At 55.0% G+C, this 20,569-nt stretch overlaps 2 protein-coding genes across 12 annotated transcripts in view; one reads left to right on the top strand and one right to left on the bottom strand.

Annotated features, from left to right (window-relative positions):
- The window catches only part of LARGE2 (LARGE xylosyl- and glucuronyltransferase 2), a 29,340-nt gene extending 16,860 nt beyond the window's left edge, over nt 1-12,480 (top strand). For 7 of the 8 annotated variants that reach the window (XM_062576203.1, XM_062576201.1, XM_062576207.1 and 4 more), the window contains 14 exons: nt 3,858-4,035; nt 4,375-4,631; nt 5,039-5,121; nt 5,413-5,529; nt 6,613-6,791; nt 6,970-7,074; nt 7,345-7,457; nt 7,573-7,698; nt 7,914-8,069; nt 8,199-8,362; nt 9,198-9,476; nt 9,808-9,954; nt 10,125-10,320; nt 10,445-12,480. In XM_062576203.1, the coding sequence (XP_062432187.1) occupies nt 3,936-4,035; nt 4,375-4,631; nt 5,039-5,121; nt 5,413-5,529; nt 6,613-6,791; nt 6,970-7,074; nt 7,345-7,457; nt 7,573-7,698; nt 7,914-8,069; nt 8,199-8,362; nt 9,198-9,476; nt 9,808-9,954; nt 10,125-10,320; nt 10,445-10,642 (2,220 nt within the window). In that variant the 5' untranslated portion in view covers nt 3,858-3,935 and the 3' untranslated portion in view covers nt 10,643-12,480. Of the gene's footprint in view, nt 1-3,857; nt 4,036-4,374; nt 4,632-5,038; nt 5,122-5,412; nt 5,530-6,612; nt 6,792-6,969; nt 7,075-7,344; nt 7,458-7,572; nt 7,699-7,913; nt 8,070-8,198; nt 8,363-9,197; nt 9,477-9,807; nt 9,955-10,124; nt 10,321-10,417 lie in introns of all 8 variants that reach the window. The other variant, XM_062576208.1, reaches the window with a different exon arrangement.
- A 1,995-nt stretch (nt 12,481-14,475) lies between these two features.
- Nucleotides 14,476-20,569, bottom strand: part of PHF21A (PHD finger protein 21A) — a 144,461-nt gene continuing 138,367 nt past the window's right edge. The window contains exons 19-20 of one of the 4 annotated variants that reach the window (XR_009958477.1): nt 16,454-16,640; nt 14,476-14,934 (exon numbers count right to left, since the gene is read on the bottom strand). Coding sequence is in view for 3 of the 4 variants with exons in the window: in XM_062576217.1 (XP_062432201.1) it covers nt 16,563-16,640 (78 nt within the window). In the remaining variant the exon portion in view is untranslated. Of the gene's footprint in view, nt 16,641-17,718; nt 18,902-20,569 lie in introns of those variants that run through there. The other 3 variants (XM_062576221.1, XM_062576217.1, XM_062576219.1) reach the window with 3 other exon arrangements.

The raw sequence follows: 20,569 nt of genomic DNA on the forward strand, positions 1-20,569 counted from the left end.
GGCCAGAGAGCAGATTCCTCCTGACTGACTTTGGGCAACTCCATGCCCCTGGCACTGGGGGCTCTTGAGTAGAAAGCGAATTTAATCTCTTGTTTTGTTTGTTCTTTCTTCCTCCGTAAGGGGGGCCAGCACAGGGCGTGCCGGGGGAGCTTGGGTTCGAGAGCAGGGAGGAGGGGGGGAAGTGTCAGATCTGAAAGGGAGGAGTAAAAGGGAGGATTGGGAAAGGCAGACCCAGGAAGGAGCAGCAGCAGTGGGCTGTGAGCTGGCTCAGGAGGAGCACGGGGAGGAGGAAAAGGGGAAAGGCAGGTAAGGAAATCACCTCCTCGGGAAGCAGGTGAGAGGCCAGGTGAGGGGGAGAAGGGATGACGGGAGGAGTGGGGGGGTGCTGTAGAGGGGATGGAGCCCTTGGGTGCCTTCGGGAGTGTCTTTGACACCTGGCCGGCTGTTGCTTCTGGTCCCATCCTGTCCACAAAAGCCACCATCTCTGCAGCATGCCCTTCCGTTCACATGTGGACCACGGGCAGGGACCACTGTCCCCGCTGAGGGCTCCCTTTGGCACCGCAGACAAGCAGGGCAGAGAGGCACTGGGCATGAGTGGGAGCACAGAGGTGCTGCTCAGCACCTTATCCCGCTAATGTCCCTTTCCCATGGTTGGCTGCTTGAGCTGCGCGGTACCGGCTGACTGCTCTTGCCCTGCCTCACTTCTGCCTTTTGTGTAGTGAGTCGGGCAGAAGGTTTGGGGGACTCCTGGCTGTACAGGGGGGTAGAGGTCCCTTAGTGGGCTGGGAAGGGAGAAGAGCTGGTAGTGGTGTGGGCGCACAGACTTGGTGCGTGCAGGGACCTCTGAAGGGTTCGGGCACCTCTCCTGGGTGCAGCCCGGCTCCTGGCTGGAGCAGCTGGGCCTGTGTTGTCTCCCTCTTCCCTGCCGTGCCAGTGCTTCGCCTGCCCTATAGACCGTAGAAGTGGGACGTGGCCTTGCCTTGCTTGCAGTGGTGCAGACGGGACCCCTTCTCTGCCAGGGAAAGGGGTGCAGGGCCCTGCACAGGAGCTCCTGCCTGCCGCGTGTGCCTTACTCAGTGGGCACGCAGGATCTGAGTACGTGTTTTCTGCGAGTTGCCCATGAGTTGGCCAGTTGTGTTCACTCGGCATGGTCCTTGGGCTCTGTGCTTGCTGCCACGCAGGCTTTGCGGCTGCCGACACCCCTGAGCGAGCTGTGTGTTTCGGCAGCCGTTCTCCTTTAGGCTGGCCCTGCCACAGCCGAGTCCTGCGGGGGCCAAGCCTGGCTGCAGGCAGCTGGGTGCTGCGTGCCCCTTGTTCCTGCTGAACTTGTGGCTGGCCCTAGAGCGGGCAGTTCCCGCTGTGGGCAGGCGTTCCCACCCTTGCCCCAGACTACCTGGCGCCTAAGGGCGTGCTGGGTGGTGTGGCTGGTGGTGTCCTGCCAGGCCGCCTGCCGTGGGCCGCAGGCCCTGGCGGCCCCTGGGGCATCTGCACATCAATGGGCTCCGGCTCTGCGCGAGGGGGAGCAGCCCCTAATCCGGCCCATTCAATGGCAGCGCAGGCTTTTGTTGAGGCTCCAGATGTTGCGGGGAGGGCAGGGGCTCAGCCTCCTGCTGCGGCGAGCGGGGACAAGGAGAGAGGCTGGCCTGCTAGGAAGAGGTTGGTGTTTTCTTGCTTTGTGGGACTTAGGTCTTCCCTGTGCACCTGGCTCTTCGGGGGTCTCGGGGCAGGGGTTTCTAGAGATGCTCTTTCTGTCCCCCAGGTTGGCCTGGTCCCCTCCGGGGAGGGGACAGACAGCATGCCTCTCTGCCGCTCTTTCTCCACGTCAAAAGGACTAAGTTGGGCATGGGGGACTGGAGCCCTGTACGGCCAGGGCACAGGTGTCGCCAGCCACACGCGTGGGGACCGCGGCGCTTCCTTGGAGGCGGCGGTGGCAGGAGCCTGCCTGCCCGAGCTCCCAGCTCGTCGGGGCCGGGCCCAGGGAACAAAGCGGGGAGCACGCGGTGCTCTCCCTGGGCTCACGCGTGGCTCCTCGGGCCGAGCGGGAACCCCCTCTCCGGTCGGTTGGGAAGCATCCCGCCGCCACCGAGGAATGCAGCACGCATGGCTGGAGCAGCCAGGCCGGGCAGCCAGCTTTGTGTGCCGCGGCGGGGGAGCCGGCGGCGAGGGGAGGGCAGCGCACGCGGAGCGGGGCTCACGCGGGCAGCTCTGCCTGCCGCACCAGCTGGGGGAGCCGGTCCCAGCGGGGGGTCCCAGCGGGGGAGCGGGGTGACGGGATACCTCCGCGTTTGCTGCTGGTTGCTAAGTTTTGAGCGCCCTCTCTTCTCCAAAGCAGGTGGTTTGGGGGGCTCCTCTCTTGACCTGTTGCTAGCACGTCTCTTAGGGCTGACTTGCCTGCTTCCCACGTGTGCACGCGCCCAGCGGCAGGGTTAGCTGCAGTAGGTGCCACTTAGTTCCTGTGTACGGTTGGAGGCCTTGCAGCTTCCCCCAGCGGGAGGTGGCCAGGGCCGATGCCCAGTGGCCGTGTAAACGGGGAGCCGCGTTTCTGCGCGGTGTGTTCCCTGCCGTTCACTGTCTCGCAGTGCTTCGGAGCAACGTGACTCTCGCTGCCAGGAACTGCCACGCTGCTGGCTGTAGTGATCGTAGCATGATGGTTCCCAGCAGCAGCAGTTGCACTGCTGTCCTAGTAGGGCGACCTGGAGGTGAAGTTCAGGCTGTGGAGATGTTTTCCTCGGTCCCTCACAAAACTGTGGCCGTGTTTTGGTCTGGTCCTTAGGGGAGAGCTCTTGATTTGTGAAGCGCGCTGTCCCTCCCGGGAGAGGCTGGCTTGCATTGACACTGCTGCCCACCTCTTCCCTCTGCGACCCCTAGGTTTCCAGTCATCCCTTCTGCAGAGCTGAGCAGCCACCTTGGCAGGTGTGCCCCATGGATCCTCTCCCAGCCCCAGAGGAGGCTGTCCTCCCCAGCTCTGCTTTAGGCGTCCCCCAGAGCTGTGTGTCCCTTTAAGCCAGCAGTGCCAGGGAAGTGAGTTTCACCAATGGTTTGCAATCTCTCCAGCCCATCATCAAAGTTTGCAAGGGCAGGTAGTTGTTCTCAGCCCAACAAGCAGAGGGGGAGGTACTGGGCCAGCAGGAGATCCAGGTAAGGGACTTTGCAGGAGAGTTTTCCTCCTAGCCCCAAGCCTGCCACCTGGAAGGCTGGGAAGGGAGCCAACGTGCCAAGCTCTGCCTACTCGCTTATCTCTGCGTGGGCTGTGCTCCCTGGGCAGCACAGCATGCTGAGCCCAGCCATGTCCTTGAGGCCTGTATTTCAAGAGCGGTCCCAGCCCCTTCAGCCTCTGGAGGTGGGGGAGGGATTTACTCTCCATCTCAAGGGCAGGCTGCATTAACCATCAGGTGACCGGCCACCCAGCTCAGCAGGGATGCCTCCAGCTCAGGGGAGTGGAACAGAACAGCATTTTTCCTTCCCCTCTCCCCCTCTCTCCCCTTGGCCTGCGAGACAGCAAGCAACAGAGCTGGAATGAAATCGCATTTGAGGGACTTATTCCCTCGTCCTACGTTTGAAGTCCCCCCTGCAAAGACTGTGTGGCCTGAGCAAAGTGCCAGCACAGGCCCTGGGAAGTGTCCAGATGGCCTAGGACAGGTAGGAGAATCCTGGCTGAGGTTGCTGGGTGCTGTGCTGGAGAGGTGGTTGTGCCTGTCTGGTAGCTGCACTAGCACAGCTGGTGTCCTGAAGTGAGCAAGGAGATAGAGATATCCTGCAGGGAGGACATTTCGTTCAGCGAAGGAGGAGGAAGACTTGTATGGGAGATGGCAGGCTGGTTGGTGACTCCTGATCTCTGCTTGTTCCTTGGCTCGCAGGCTCTAGGATGCTGGGACCAGCTGGGCTAGGCCTGCCCACGTGATCCTCGGCGACCTGCTCCCCGCTGCCAGCCCACCATGTTGCGCTCCTGGCGTGTGAAGCTGAAGCTGCTGCTTGCCACGGTGACCCTCGCCATCCTCCTCTCCTGGCTCTACCTCTTTGTGGGAAGCCTTGAATGTGAGTGGGGCTCGTCCTCCTGGCCACGTCCCTTTTGGAGCAAGGGAAGCTCCCTAATGGGCAAGGGAGTGGGCAAGGGAGGCCAAGGCCTTGGGGTGGCTGCTCTGTAGCTATGCAGTTCCCTGTGGATGTTTCTGACCTCCAGATTTCCATGGGCATCCCTGGGGCCTGAGAGCAGAGCTCTGAGCATCTGATACACCTGGGATGTCCTAGGACCTCTCAGCTCGAATGTGGGGCTCTGCCCCTCTCTTCACACCTGGTCCCACCAAGATGAGCTCTGCTCTGGGGTTTTCTCTTTGCTGTGCCGTCTTGTATCCCCTGCTGTGTACATCTCTGTAGATGGCCGCTTTCTCCTACTGCCGCCGTGCCTGGGTGAGCAGCCAAGCAGGGACATGGAGCGCGAGGCGCTGGCGTCGCAGGTGCGCAGGATGGAGGAGGAGAACCAGCAGCTCCGCCTGCAGCTCAGCCAGGTGCAGGCAGACAGCAGCGATGGCAGCCCGCAGTGGGGGGCCTCCACCGAAGATGGGACCCTCCCCGGGGCTGAGAGGAGCAACCGCACAGCCTGCCCCAAGCAGCGGACGGTGCACAAGTGTGAGGTGGGTGGGCAGCACTGGTGCAGTGGCACAGTGGGGATACTGGATGGGAAGCTAAGGCCCTGGCCAAGCACAGGCATGCCAGTAAGTCCAGCCTGCCTGGCACTGCTCACCCAGTGCTCTGGCCACACTGGACCTCCCCCTGGCTCTTTGCAGTGCTCAGTGGTATAAAGGTAGTGTCTGAGAGCGTCTTGCCTCTCGGGAGAGCGAGATCGGACAGGAAAGGGGCAGCAGCTGGACTCCTGGGCTCTGCTTTGATCTGGAGGACACCTTCCTCTCTCTGGACCTCTGTTTCTCCAAGGGAAGGGCTGGATTATGGAGTCTCTTCCTGGAGGGTGGCCTGAGGGCTGATCTGATGGGCCCTTGTATAAGGCTCCAGTCTCAAAAAGGTGTCATTTGTCTCTGGACAGCTCCTGCATGTTGCAGTTGTGTGTGCTGGACACAATGCAAGCCGGGATGTGGTCACCCTGGTGAAATCCATCCTCTTCCACAGGTAATAGGGATGTGCTATGCCAGAGGCCCGCTGGTTTGGGGTTCCCAGATGAGACTGCAAGGGAGGCTGTGCTGCAGAAGATGGTCTGCCCCTCCTGTGTCACTGCTGCTGAGGCTTAGAGGGCCAGAGGGAGGATTTGTTTCCCCCTAAGGATGATTTTTCTCAGTGTGCTCCCTCAGCTGCAGTCTGTCCCCCTGGCAGGGTTGGGGGCGGGGACAGAGACCATGTCCCTCTGAGGTGGCTGTTTCCTGCTGCTATGGTGCTGAGCTCTGCTGTACTTGCAATTGGCAGGAAAAACCCCCTCCACTTTCACCTCATCACAGACTCGGTGGCTCAGCAGATCCTCCAGACGCTCTTTCAGTCCTGGATGGTGCCCTCCGTCCATGTCAGCTTCTACAACGCCGAGGACTTGAAGGCAGGCACACAGCCCTGCTGCCACCCTTTCCTTCTCTCCCTTTTCTTTCCTAACTCAGTGCTTGAAAGGCTGAGAGGGACAAGGGGAGCAACAGAGAAGGGCTATGTGGGAGGGGGACTGTTAACTCTTCTGCTGCTGGTCCCTCGCTTGCCTGCTCCCCTTTCTGGACTTGTTGGTGTCTGGCTGAGAAGGGAGGTGCTGGGCTGGTCTTGGGGGGGGGGGGGCCTTGCAAGTAGTGCTGTCTTCAGAGTGTAGCTAGACATGTGAATTCCCCAGTGGGCCCTGAAATGCCAGGGAGAAGGCAGAGAGTGGTGCTGGGGTCTGGTGTGGTCAGAGGAAGAACCAGGCTGGGGTGAGAGCAGAGGAGGAGACAGAGATAGTAAGTGCCTGGTGAGCCTGGGAAGAGCATGTGTGGCTACCTGTGATGCAGCCAGAGGAGATGCTTCAAGCCTGGCTGCCCTGCAGGAGACACTGAGGAGATGGGGGGGGCAGGCTGGGAGGGTATGGAGAGGTCTAGCTGTCCCCTCTGTCACCTCTGAACCCACTGTGGGACTGGAAGGACTTCAAGCAGGGCAGTGGGTGCTGCTGTGGAAAAGTGACAGGATGTCCCAAATACAGTGGTTTAAGTGAAGTGCTCTGACAGGGAGGCTGGGGAAGGGTCTTGCAGGGGGTGTTCAGGAAAGGGGCTGTGCCAGCACCCAGGCAATGCAGAGAGCACAGCCTGTGTGCTCCACCATGGCAGCTCCTGGGCTGTACAGGGTCTGTGGCACTGCCTGTGGCAGCTGGGAGATGGGAGCAAATGCAATTTGCTGGGGGCACCTTGCTTTCACCAGGGTCTGAAACAGGGTCCTAGGGCCTGGCCTGGCCTGGGAACTCAGGTCTGGCCATGTGCTAGGCCCTGGAGGGCTTGCAGAGAAGGTGCTGTCTCTGCAGCTCTATTGAGGGGCTGGCACTGGGCTTGGGCAGCAACCATGTTCCTCACTGGCCTCTGCTCTGTGGGGGTGCTGGGCATGTGCAGCCATCCCATCCAGGCAGGGTGACAGCATGGCTGTATCTCAGTCCTGAGGCTCTGTCACCTTGCAGCCAGAGGTGTCATGGATCCCCAACAAGCATTACTCTGGCATCTATGGGCTGATGAAGCTAACACTTGCCAAGGCGCTGCCCTCCAACCTCTCCAAGGTCATCGTCTTGGACACCGACATCACCTTTGCCACTGACATCGCTGAGCTCTGGGCCATCTTTGGAAAGTTCTCTGGTGAGGGCAGAGCACCCCTGGGAATTACTGTGGCTGTGGCAGGGTCCCAGGCCCTGTGAGCCTGTTGCTCCCTCAGGGTGGGGGTCTCAGTTTGTCACAACACCTTTGCAGTAGGTTTGCTAGGAGCCCCTGAACCTGTGGAAAGATGGGCCATGTGCATGTTCCCTTGTTTTCTCAGACAAGCAGGTGATTGGGCTGGTAGAGAACCAAAGCGACTGGTATTTGGGCAACCTCTGGAAGAACCACAAACCGTGGCCTGCTCTGGGACGTGGCTTCAACACAGGTGAGCATGGGGCCACTGGGCTGGGGGGCCAAGCACTCTGACAGTGCGTCCGGCTGAGGCAGGTTTAGTGAGGGGGGAGGCTGGGCAGGGCTGAGGTGAGGCAGGAGGGCCTGGGTGCGAAGGGCTGCTGCTGCATTTTAGGGGATTGTGTGGGTGGGCGTGCAGAACAAGCATGTCTCAGGAGCTGAGGGCACACAGACTGCTTTGCTTCAGCTCTGTACTGGCTGAGTGCCCCCTCAGTAACCCAGTGCCCTCTTTCCTGGCACCCAGGAGTGATCCTGCTGCTGCTGGACCGCCTGCGTCGCCTGGGCTGGGAGCAGATGTGGCGGCTGACGGCAGAGCGGGAGCTCATGAGCATGCTGTCTACCTCGTTGGCTGATCAGGTAACAGCCCCTTCTCCAGGATAGTCTGCCCTGGTACATTCCTATAGTGTTGCCAGCACCTGGGGGCTGTGATGCCTTCCCTGGCCACCTGTGTGCTCATCTGCCTCCCTCCTAGGACATCTTTAATGCAGTGATCAAGCAGGACCCAGCCTTGGTGTACCGACTCCCGTGCTTCTGGAATGTGCAGCTCTCCGATCACACCCGTTCAGAGCAATGCTACACTGAGGTCTCAGATCTCAAGGTGAGTGGGTTTCACTTGCTTCTGAGTGAGGGAGAAATCAGAGATCCCCCCATTAGGGGCGCTGTGCTCTCCCTGCTAGGTGCTCCTGCCCTGTAAGGGGTAGGGTGGAAGGCCTGAAGGGTGGAGGTCTGGGGGAGCCAGCGCCAGGCCTGGGGCTTGGGGAGTGTTGGATGCTGCTGACCTCCCCTCCACGGAGTGACCTGCGCTGCCCCCAGGTGATCCACTGGAACTCACCCAAGAAGCTGCGGGTGAAGAACAAGCACGTGGAGTTCTTCCGCAACCTCTACTTGACCTTCCTGGAGTACGACGGGAACCTGTTGCGCAGGGAGCTCTTTGGCTGTACCAGCCTCCCCAGCCCTCCCAGCAACCAGGTGAGGGCAACTGCAGTTCTGCCCCCAACCCCAGTGTGTGGCCTGGGCAGGGGCAGATGGTGCTCCCAGGCAGCTCCCCCCTGGTTTGCCCTATGTCTCTTTCCCTGCCTCACCTATGTGGCATTGCAGCTGCAGCAGGCGCTGGAGGAGTTGGACGAGGATGATCCCTGCTATGATTTCCGCCGACAGCACCTCACACAGCACCGTGTCCACCTATTCTTCCTGCAGTATGAGTTCCCGGCCCTTACTGACCCCACTGATGTCACCCTTGTGGCTCAGCTCTCCATGGACAGGTACTTGCCAGTGGGGTTCATGGGATGACGGCTTTTCCCCTCCATTACCTCTGGGGTGACTGCAGAGCTCAGGAGCTACCTGGAATCTCTGATGTGGGTTCAACTCTGTCAAAACAGAGCTTTGCAGTGAAGAGCAATGCCCAATGTTGGCAGCAGCAATTGCCCCCCACACTCCTCCCCAAACTGGTCTCCGCCGGTACATGGCTCCCTGAAGGGCTCCCAGTTTTGTGTTCAGGTTCTGCTCCTGAACCTGTCCTGTCCAGTAAGGACAACCCTGCTGCTGTGAATCTTCTATTTCTCTCTGCTGGGAGCTGGAAGCCTCACCTCCACTACAGACTACTCTTTTTGCATTGAGCAAAGGTGCTCCCCAGGTTCAGCAAGCTGCTGGTCACTTCAGCACTCTTGGTGGCATATACCAGACCCCATCCTACAGCCTCATCACTGCCTTCCCACAGTGCTGCCTCTCAATTGCCTGTAGTTCTGTCAGGTTGCAGCTCTTGAAGCTGAGCTGTCCTGAAGGGGAGCGTTTGGAGGCAGGTGAAAATAACCAAATTCAGCACTTAAGCAGATTCTCTCCAGAGACTTTGTTGAAGAGCTACTGAGACCTGTTTTAACTCAGTCCCAACAGAAGCCAAGGGATGAAGGGAACTTGCGGTGGGATTCAGGCCCACCTAGCTGTGATGAACATAGTGCCTTGCAGTGATTTACTCAGAGGACTCAGTCTGGGCTTGTGAAGAGTGGATTGCAGGGGACTATTTCAAGCCAGTGCATCCTTGATTTGGCCAAGTTCCCACAGGGCAGGGCTCCTGCTCACACAGTGCCCTCTGCTTTGCAGGCTACAGATGTTGGAGGCCATCTGCAAACACTGGGCAGGTCCCATCAGCCTGGCACTGTACATGTCAGATGCAGAGGCCCAGCAGTTCCTGCGCTATGCCCAGGCCTCGGAGGTGTTGAGTGCCCGCCGAAATGTCGCCTACCACATCGTCTACAAGGAGGGGCAGTTCTACCCCATCAACCTCCTGCGCAACGTGGCTTTGGCCAACACACAGACACCGTATGTCTTTCTGACTGACATTGACTTCCTGCCTATGTATGGCCTCTACGATTACCTCAGGTAAGGCCTTCTCCAGCCAGCTCTTGCACAGCATGCTCCCTGTGTACCAGGGCTTGCAGGAAGTGCCCTGGGCGGCAGTTCTCAGCCTGCAAAAACTTTCTTTTGTGTTCAGCCTTGGGATGCTTTTGCTAGACACCAGTGAATGGGGAAGAAGCTGTGGCTGTGAGGGGTTCCCCATTCCTCCTGTGTCTGTGTGGCACCCCTACAAACGGCCTAAACCCTGCTGGTACCCTATTACAGCTGTGGGCAGGGTGCAGGGGCTGAGGAAGGGAGCTGTGGCCACAGTTTGTGGCGCTCTCAGCGAGGCCTCACACTTTTCCTCCTACCATAGGAGCTCTATCCAGCATCTGGAGCTGCCCCACAGGAAGGCAGCTCTCATTGTGCCAGCGTTTGAGACCCTGCACTACCGCCTGACCTTCCCCAAATCCAAAGCAGAGCTGCTCTCCATGCTGGACATGGGCTCTCTCTACACCTTCAGGTAGGGACTGGAGCTGCCCCACCATCCAGCAGGGCTGTCACACCTGGCAGACACCAGCTTTATGCCTTGTATCTCATGGCTGTGGTGCAGCCAGGTCAGAGCATTTCCTGCATCCTCTGTCTGTGGGAGCTGCCGCTTTCCTCATGTCTCATTTCCATCCTTCTCCACAGGTACCACGTGTGGCCAAAAGGCCATGCCCCAACTGACTATGCCAAGTGGCGGACAGCAACCGTGCCATACCGTGTTGCGTGGCAGCCAGACTTTGAGCCTTACGTTGTAGTGAGGCGAGACTGCCCAAAGTATGACCAGAGATTTGTGGGCTTTGGCTGGAACAAGGTGTCCCACATCATGGAGCTGGATGCGCAGGTAGGTGAGGGGCTGCTCCTGTCACAGTGGGAGTGGAGGTTCTGGGGGAAGGTCCTGAGTGGGCAGTGAAGTGTTGGTAACACCAAGTTGATGCCAGAGGTGATGGATGCCACTCTGCCTTCAGGAGTATGAGCTGCTGGTCCTGCCCAATGCCTTCATGATCCACATGCCTCACGCCCCCAGCTTTGACATCTCCAAGTTTCGCCTGAGCGCAGGGTATCGGGGCTGCCTTCAGACACTACGGGAAGAGTTCCATCAGGACCTATCACGGAAATACGGGGCTGCTGCACTCAAATACCTCACCGCTGAGAGGAACCTGTGATGCCCAGGGACAGCGGATGTGGGGCACTAGCAGCACGTTGCAGAGAGGAGCGCGCAGGGCCTCCTGCCTGCCCTGGCCAATCTCCATAGTCTTGCTTGAGGAACCTGAGCTGGCCACACAGCCTCTCCAGCCCAAGAACGGGATGCCTGTAGTTAAGATGGAAGATGCCAGCTGTGAGGATGGGAGAAGGCCTGTGGATCAAACTGCCACAGCGTGGGTCAGAGCAGCAGCCTCTCTATGTTATGACATGGGGGAACCTTCTCCCATGCTAGGGACCAGGGGCATTGGTCTCCCTTGTCCCATTGCCAGAGCCTTGGACAAGGTTAATGGTGCTGGGGCTCTTCTACAGGTTCCCTGCAAGTTTATTCCCAGTCTCAGACATCTCCTCAGTAAGAAGTTTTAGCTGATGTGGATTCACAGCCTTTGCTGGCTCACTTCTGCCTGGGCCTGGCTCCTTCAGGCTCCTAGAGTTGTACATGTGAGCTGCCCTGCTCTACCTTGTTCTGCCTCCTTCTCTTCTGTGGTCTCTGTTTGCAGTTCTCTGCACTCTACCTCTGGAGCTTTGGTGAGTGGGGGAAGGGGATCTAGAACATCCTCTTGCATCCTTTGTGGAGCAGGCTCAGAAAAGAGGGAGGTAGGGCCAGAGATTGCCAGGAGCTGTGGAGTCCTGGATCAAGCTAGCACCAAGGCTGGCTGGTAAATAGGGTGAGATATTGGTTCTCCTTGCCCCTGTGGAGACAGTCTGCAGCGGGGCTGGTCCAGTACTGGTGTTATGAGTGCAAAGATGGGCTATCTTCCTTCCCTGGCACCCACTCCAGAATAGGCTGGTATATCTCTGCAGGAAGCAGCTGTGCCTGTGACCAACAGTTTGAGGGCCAACAGTGGCCAGCACGGCACGGCTGTGAACCAAGCGTGGCCACAGTGGTGCTCGTGTAGGCAGGGTATCTGTCCGTGTCCTCATGGCACAGCACTGGCAGATGGTTATACAAAGGGTTTCTGTGCAAGAAACCAGTCAGCTGCTTGTCACTGTGCTCAGTTTTGGCACTGTAGAGTCCCAGCTTTATTTAAATGAAAGCAAGGTGATGTGTTGTTGGGCTGAGTGATACCATTATCATGGTATCATCCGTGCCGGCATGAGAAGGCGCTGTGCAGTTACAGTCCAGCTTCACCTTGCTTTTGGCTACAGGTTTGCTGCTGCAGGCTCAGCTGACCTTAGATGATTTTTTCAGCTCTAGGCGACCACTGTGGGAGAAACCACTGAGTCCCTGCAGCCACAGGTATGACTAAAACAGCATCGTGGTGGGCCAGAGAAACTCCTTACACAGGACCACCCTGAGCCCCCCCAGCTCTTGGAAACACAGACATTGTCACCGACAATCAGGGCTGTGGTTGGCACTGTAAGAGATTGTAGCTGAGTGCTGTGGCTGGATCCCTGCAGCTTGGCTAGGCACTGTTCCACAGCTATCACAACACTGGAGCACAGAGGATGCATTGCTTTCCTCACGCTATTTAAATTATTTAATATGTTTCTCATAAGATGTAAATGATTAGGGTGTATTGGGTTTTTTTAAAAAAATCCTTTCTTCCTCCCGGATGATTCTTCTGGTGGCGCTGGAGGCTCTCCAGGCCAGTTGCTGCTGCAGTCTCTGCTGCTCTCTTAGCATCATTCTGATCTGCAAAAGTCAGATCTGTGCAGGTGTGAAGACTTCCGTCCATCATGGGAGTGGCTAGGAGGAGCTGTACACATTGCATTGTATGGAAAGGGCACAAACGCCTCTTGCTTTTTTCTCTCTTTTTAATTTAATTTTTAAATTAAAGCTTTTTTATTCTTTTCCAAATCCGTATTAGAACTGTGTGGTTATTATTTTTTTTTCTATTATAAGCTGCAAGTGTCTCCTGGAGGAGCTGGTTTGCTGGAGGGGAGACAGTGGTAGCCTGAGCCTTGGTTGCGGAAAGTGGATCTTGTTGTTGCTCTGCCTGTTGTGTTTGAAACGTCTCTCCTCTCTGGCTGGTGCAGTAGAAGGGTTGTGGAGCGGGGAGCAGCAGGTGGTAGAAGAAATGCCAGTGTCCCCAAGCAGCAGGTGAGCCATTCCCCTTCTAGTTCAAAAGGATTCATGGACACCCACTAAAATCAGACCAAACCTGCTGGTCACTAGTACAGCTGCAGGGGTGCAGCCTGGGTGGAGGTGCAGTCCTGCCTCCGTAACTACCGCTCTTCAAAGGGCGTTCGTTGACTTACTTAACTGTTTAGTCTCATGGTCCGTTTAATCAAGCACAAGAGATGTGTATTTTCTTGTTGTGGCGGTGCTGTGACTCTTGTGTCGAGCTCAGCGTGCCAGCTGGGCTCTGCATCATTACCCGTGAGGTGACCTCGGGACCTCCTCTCCCCTACACCCCTACCCTGCACTCACCTCTGCACCCCTGCAGACCACGCTGGTGCAGGGGACTGGTTCCCAGCTCAGGCTGTGATGCAGGAAGAGGAATTTAATATGTGCCCCCCCCCCCCCATGGACTATGCTGATTCTACAAGACTTAACAGGAATAAAAGCTGGCTCTTAGTTCCTGTACTGGCCGTCCTTACCTCTTCTAGGGGTGAGGGGAGACGGAGCGAGGAAGGTGGTGGTGATATGCCAGAAACACGTGGGATTCTGAGGAACACATTAGCAGAGTAATGCTGGGAAGAGGAGGGCTCTTCTCTGCGTTTCTTGGATGGATGGATGGATGGATGGCTGCAGAAACACTGGCTCTGTAGTCGATTCTGCTCTGAGACCTCTAAGAAGGTGTACGGCTGTGCCCATGGCAGGAGGACTGGGTGGCATAATTTTCAGATAAGCCTTCCTTGTTCAGGCATTTCTTAGCCCGAAACGTGCATAAAAGGCAAACTCTTTTCTAGACCTAAGAGTGAATGAGGGCGGTTTTAGTCTCAGTGTGCCCTCTACTGGACTGTAGTAGCTGGCGGGGGGAACCACTGATTAGAGCCTGAGGTGATTTTTTTTTTTCCCCTCAACCAAGCACAGCCCCTTTTATAGCACTAAAATTCACTTCTGCTAAATCCAGCACCCTTCTGCCTGCCAAAAAAAAAAAAAAAAAAAAAAAGCCTCGAGTCAGCGCTCGCTGCAGCCCTTTCGCAGAGCTGCGCTTTGAAATCCCTCCCAGGGCTGGGCCGGTTCCCGCTGCAGGCAGCAGCACGCGGCCCCGAGCGCCGCTTGGGCCTGCGCCGGGCCCAGCCTGCCCCCACCCCGGGCCCTGCGCCCCCCGTGGGGCCAGCTGTGCCCTCCCGGGAAATACCGCTAAGGAGCCAAGAGCTTTTATTGTGTTTTATTTAGTAAAATGTTAAAATAAATAAATACAAATTGATCAGATGCTCTGTATCCCCCTCCCCCCAACTTTTAATTTGCTAAAATCTAAACACATTTGTACCAAAACTGAAACCACAAGGGACTTGAAGGCAGCAAAGAGACTGCAGATCACTATGAGCGTCAGGCTAAAAAAAATAGAGATATTAAAAAAAAAAAAAAAAAAAAACCCAAAGCAGCTCACGAGTCAGTATTCTCATTATGTGATTCTGTGAAAACAAAGTGGTACCAGTCAAAACAGGGTATTTTACACCACGGCCTGCAACGAGGTGAGAGTCTCGGGGAGCGGAGGGCGGCCCGCGGGACACCGAGCCTGGCCGGCGCTAACGTCGACGCGGAGGGCGGCCGGCTGGCGGCCGCGGCGGCTCCGGGCCCCGCGCGGGCGCCCCGCGCCCAGCCGCCGCGGCCGACGGCGGACCCGGCCCGCTGCCGGCCCCAGGCCGGCGGCCATGCGCGGGCGCCCCGCGGCTGCCTGCGGTCGCGCGCGCTGGGGCCAAGCAGAGCAGGCCGCTCTGCCGCGGGCCACGAGGCCCAGCAGTTTGTCTGGGTTTTTTTTTTTAACCTAGACGTGTGGGCTGGGGCCTTCTCCCAGCCCCTGGAAGCAGGGGGAGGCCAGGTGCTGGGAGAGCGCGATGGCCGCAGCAGCTGGAGGAGCTGCGGGCAGTTAAGGACGAGCACGTGGAGAAACTCGGGCAGGCTGGGGAGCGACCGGGGCCGAGACACCGGCGCCTTTCCGGGCTGGCGCACGCTCAGACCGCCCCAGAGCAGGACTCGCGTTTTACAGCTTGAGCGCTGGGTGACAGCCTTGGTGGTGGTGGCGGCCTTAACAGCAAGTCCACCGAGCTGGTGATTCGCGGGAACGTGCCACAGCGCTCAGGGCCGCCTTGCTTTTCTCTACAGCAGCCGAGCTCCCTTCACTGCCCCGTCTGCCCTAGGCTGCGGAAGACAAAGTGGGCGGTTGGAGACCGTCAGCCACCGAAGGACGAAACGTTGCCCCAAAGCTGCTCGCTGCTGCACTGGCCCCTCCCAGGCAAGCTGCAGTTCACTGACCCGCGTTTCCCTGCGCCACAGGCTTCTCCGAGGTTTCCTTCCACGGCACGCGCGGTACCTGGCCGGGAACGCCTACGCAGGAGGCCAGGCCGGGTGGCAGTAGCGCCCTGGCCCGTGATCCCTGGTTCGCATCGTCTGCAGCAGCGCTCCCATGCCTGGCCTCTGCGGGACCATTACGGAGGGCCAAGGCCACCGCTCTGGGGCAACACCACAGCCTTGGGGGCAAGGGCGTCCCTGACGCCGTAACTGGGGGAAAGCAGTGTGTGGGCTGTGGCCAGCCGGCGGCTCTGGCTGCAGGGGGCTGCTGCGCTCCGCCAGGGAGATCGGCTGCGTCTACGGGGTTTAACGTGGCAGGAAAGCCCTTCCTCGCGGCGCCCTGGCTGCCTGTCACGTACGGTGCTGGGGGTGACTCAGAGACAAAGCACGTCCTGGAGGGGAGCGCTGACGGGCAGGACAGTGCTTCTGGCTTTAGCATCAATCACTGTTTTGATGCCAATGATAATTAAAGTGAAGAAATGTACGAAACTATGATTAGAAATTACGCGCCAGCCTAGAACAAGCAGAAACACGCAGCCTCCTGCTGCCTTCAGCACGGAGCGCTACTGTACCTATTCCTTCAACGGTGCCTGTTCCTAGTGCCCACAGCCCAAGAAAACCAGCTCCCAGAGTCACCATTACCAGCTTTACAGAGAGGAAAGCGCAGCATGGAGGGGATTCTTGCTTTCATTTTGAATTAAGTGCCCTTCCCTCTCTCAGGTTTGGTATGTCCCCTTCGAGAAGTCCACACCTGGACTGCAAGCAAGGGGAGCACCTCGGTACAGCACCTTCCCTGGGCTGCAGCCATAGCAGCCCACAGCGTGGAGGACCCACAGTCCGGGCTGACCACTGAACACATGCCCCAGGCGCTGGCCAGGGCAACCAGGGAACCTGGCACAAGCCACTGCTAACGCTCCCCCGCGTGAGCTGAGCCCCCAAGGCCACTCTGGCTACTTACCAAGAACAGAGCTTCCCCAAAGCTCAAATGCAACAACATCTCTTTTCCAACATCAACAAAAGGCGACAGGGGACAAGAGTTCCACATCCCTCCGTTATAAACTTAGGAAGAAGAAAATGCTGCTGATTCCCTACATGGTGAGAACTCTGCTGAACACAGCAGACCGATAATCCGCCCTGCTAAGTGGCTTCCCGGCCGCCTTTCTGTGCCACCTCTCCACTCAAGACAGAGCTGGACTTATAAAGCTTTTAAGTTACCCAGGCACTCTTGACACTAACAGTAAACAGGCCCTTAGGTAGCTCCTCCTTTTTAGTTCTGGCCTGGGCTGGGTTTCTCTGTCTGAAACATTTGACACCAGCTTGGGTATTACAGAGTGAAGAACAGCAACATGGAGTTTGTTCCCCTACTTACAGGCTGGATTTGTGCATGCAGGTCCCGGAAGGGTCCCCCACGGGCTGCTGCTTAACACTGTCCTGATGCAGGCCCTCAGCATGGCTTTCCAGGCTCAGCTCCTGAAGGGTCACATTAAGCTTATATGCCCTTGGTTAGCAGAACGAGTGAACTGCCTCCTTACCAGCATTCCTAAAGAAACCAGATCCTAAGGAAGCAAGAACATCATTGCTGCACAAACAGTTTTTAGCACAGAACTGCCACATGCGACAACCCAGAAACCTCACACAGACAGCTCACGAGAGTGTTCAGAAGGACCGGACTCGCACGTCCTGCCAGGCACCATCTTCTCTGCTCACTCGAGATCCAGGGAACCTGGACTCAACTAGGCTGATCACACTCCAGCTAGGAGGCGGTTACCACACTGGCAGAGCTGAATCTCCGGCAGCTCCCCGGAATAGTTATAGCTAGGGAGAAAAATTTCACTCAATCCAGTCCAGATTAGAGCAGACAGGCTCCAGCTACCCCAACGTTCACTTGATCTGCCTCATCCCACATTGCAGTGGAGAAGTCAAACAAGACTTTGGTCAGGATGGGATGACTGGGGCAGTACAAGCAGAGCCAGGGAAGATTTGGTGCCTGCTTCCTTCCCCATCTGCAGCCAAGCAGCTCTTTCCTCCTACCACATTTTGTCCCTTTGGCATACAGATCAAGCCAAAAAATCAAGGCAGAATGAAGAGCCTTTCTGTCCCAATCTTACCACTGAATTTTCAAACCCCATGACTGCAGAGGTATCTCCTCATCTACTGATTCCTCATTTGCTCCTTCTGATTTTTTCCTGCCCTCCATTTCTTCGCTCTGCTCTCTTTCACCCCATTCACCCCATGCAATCTTTTTTTTTTTTGCTCCTCCTTTCTCCTCTTCTCCTCTCCTCTGCCTCCAGACGTATACCCCTTCTCACTGCCCTTCTTTTATAAAGAGGTTTCCCATCTTTTCCTCATCCCCGTGGCCTCGCCTCTGGCACAGGGAGAGGAGAAGGCTCAGGCTGGTTGTTCTCAGGTGATAAACTCCGACAACTTGTACAGGATAGCAATTTTCACAGCTCTCTGCTAGCTTGTTTTCAGTTCACTACTCAGATGATTTGGTAATACTGATAGGAGATACAGACAAGCCCTCACACAGGTAAGGTCTTGGTTTTCTAAAAACAAGCCCAGATCTTATATTAACCTCTCCAGGAGAGGAGTTTGTCTTATTATGGGTCTATAATTACCAAGCTTACCAGTGCATGGTATAAATAATTTTCTTTATTGGCAAGTTTCAACTATGTGCTCAGCCTATACAAGACACAATGATGCAGAAAGTTCTTGTCCCAGATAAAGGGTAAACATGGGAAAAATGGGAGCTAAAGGGAGGGGATCATAAAAGTCACATTTTTCAACTACTACATTCCATTTTGTAGATGTTACAAACAGGTCTGAGGCTTAAGGAAGAATCTGAGTAAGACAGCAATAACCTGGAGACAAGATGGCTGCAGCTCTTGTGTTTTCCTGATCCCATCTGATTCTTAGGGCATTCCCTGCTCCAGGTCTGATCATGGAAAACAAGGATCCAGAATAACATGTTGCTGTAAGGCTCACTTGCATGCATTTAGAGACCAGCACCTAGCTGGTTGTTGCAAGCGTTCTTTGGAGACGTTTTGCCTTCTCAGTGACAGAAACTACAGAATCCAGAGAGTGCTTGGGAATGGCCTTTGCTGAGGTAGTTTGTCGACCAGGTAAGCCTAAACACCAAATGATTAGCATGACAAAACATCTTCCTTTTTCTCCAGGTTCCTGACTCTTCGGAAGAATTTCTATAGATTTATCAGAAAATTCTCTGCAGTAACCTAGCAAGGTTGAACTTGTCCTAAATCTTCAGAATCCCAAGGGAGGACAAATAGAGGTGAAGAAGGGTCAAACCAGTATGACAGGACACAGCCAATTCTGCCCTAAGGGGCATGATCCACCAGGAAGTGTAATATTGTTATTTCAGTGGTTACCTGAACAGTACCAGGGAAGACCCCAGTAAAAGAGTCAATTTGGGGTTGACATCTGAATGCAATTTTTTAAAAACAGGTTTCATTAAGAAATATATATTCATCATTAGTGCTTCAAAAGCAAAGAGAGCATGGTGCAACCCAGCTGGGAAAAGAAAGAGTAACATGTACACTACAAATTACAAATATTTTTCACTGTATCCACATCAGAATGAAATGTCAGAGCTTACTCCCTGCGTTGTGGACTGCCACAGCTTGGCGGGACTAAGAAGGAGATCTTACTCTAGGTCATCCTAAATGCTGATTATGCTGCTCTCAAGGGCTGTCTCTGCCATAGTTCATGGAAAAAGATGATATGAAGCCAAGGAGGTCAGAATTAGTGTTCACATTTCTAGACAGCTGGAATACCAATCTTCTTTCTGAAGCCTGATCAGCTAAGAAGGATAAAATACAAGCTTGTTTTTCCTATCAACAACAAAGCTAACAGATCTGCCATAAAATTATCACGTCTTTAATTTCTAGGACAGCAGATTTTAGTTCATATCCCCATGAACATAAACTTTTTTGCAACAAAGGACAAAAATCTTGTTTTGTGCATGCAAATCATTAGTTTATCCTACCACCATGATAGCTCCTGGCTAGCAATGTCCTCAAAGAATCATCCGTTCTGCTCACCCTGCCTACCAATAATCCCTAAAGGATTGCCTTTACCATGTTTTGTACAGCTTGCACTAAACAAAGATAATAATAATACTAATGAGAATACTAATTGTTCTAGCCAGGTCACGCTCACTCTCACACTTTGATCACACCACACCTTTCCAGCTGTTTTTAGAACAGATTGCAAGGAGAAGGGAAAAACTACTTCTGCAGCTCTTACACTATTTCTGAGCAGTCAAAGCAGCAGGGTGACTTAAGGCCCTCAGCACTGGGCTGAGGGCCAGGATCATCTCTGCTATGAGCCACTTCTGTAGCCTCATCTTCTCCTTCTTTACAACAGAGATTTAGAAGTCACCTATTTCTCATCAATGGCAAGCAATGAGATAAGAATTAGTTAATATCTTCACAGTGGCTGGGAAATACAAAATGTCAGCTGTTACGGTAGCTTCCCAAAGGGCAGAAGTTTTAATATAAACCAGTCTATCTGAAATACTACATGAGGAAAAAAGGAACCCCAGCAGACCTTAGTGCAAGCTTGAGCGTAAAAGTTGTCAAATAGTTTGAATTTATTCCTTGACTGGAACCTCTTACAGCAGATAGAAAAAATACATTTTCTTCTTTATTTAGCAAATGCCAATTTCCTTTCCACTCTATTGTTTCTAATTGGGCAGAAATCGCCCCGATTTACTTGTGTCTACATAGCAGCACCACTGCCAGCACAGCCCTGGGAATGCCCCTTGCCTATTGATTGATGTTGCTGCAATGCCAGTAGAGGAAGTGTCCAAAAAGGATTAGGGACAGAGAACTACTTATCAGCATCAAAAGTCTAAATTAAGATCATTTCTCTGCCAGGTAATGATTAACGAAAGGTGTCCTTTTACAGTCTACAATACAAGCACTGTAACAAAAGGGAGATGGAAGTCTACATTTACCTACTGGGATTTTAATGACAAGCAGATGCTTTGGAAAAGCAGTAATAGCTGTTTTAACAACAACTGGCTGGTTAACTGCATTCAAATTTAAACGTGGCTACCACTGAATTTCACTTCCTCTTTGATCCCCTTTGAATCAGCCAAGAAAACAGGAGGACTGTCAGTCTTCAGATACAGTTTGCTACCCCAAAACAGTACACTGCTTCCAGGAGAGCTGAAAAAATGACACTAGAGGTAAGAAAAAGAGAATGACTACAACTCAGCGCTACTATTCCAGGATCCCACCTCTTACAAGGAACATACTAGATGCTTCAGAAGAAGATGCAGGAACTACCCAACCAAGCAGAAAGCAACCTGGCCAGAAGGGAAGTTTCTCCTGAGTTACCAGTTAGCTGCTGGCTTATATTCCAAAGCAAGAAGGCTCATGTTCAGTTTATTATTTCACTTCATTGCTTCAAATACACAGTTCAGTGTTTAAATGCTATGGGTTATTGGCCCAATGATGCCCTG

This window comes from Rhea pennata, chromosome 5, assembly GCF_028389875.1.
Source record: "Rhea pennata isolate bPtePen1 chromosome 5, bPtePen1.pri, whole genome shotgun sequence".
Lineage (NCBI taxonomy): Eukaryota > Metazoa > Chordata > Aves > Rheiformes > Rheidae > Rhea > Rhea pennata.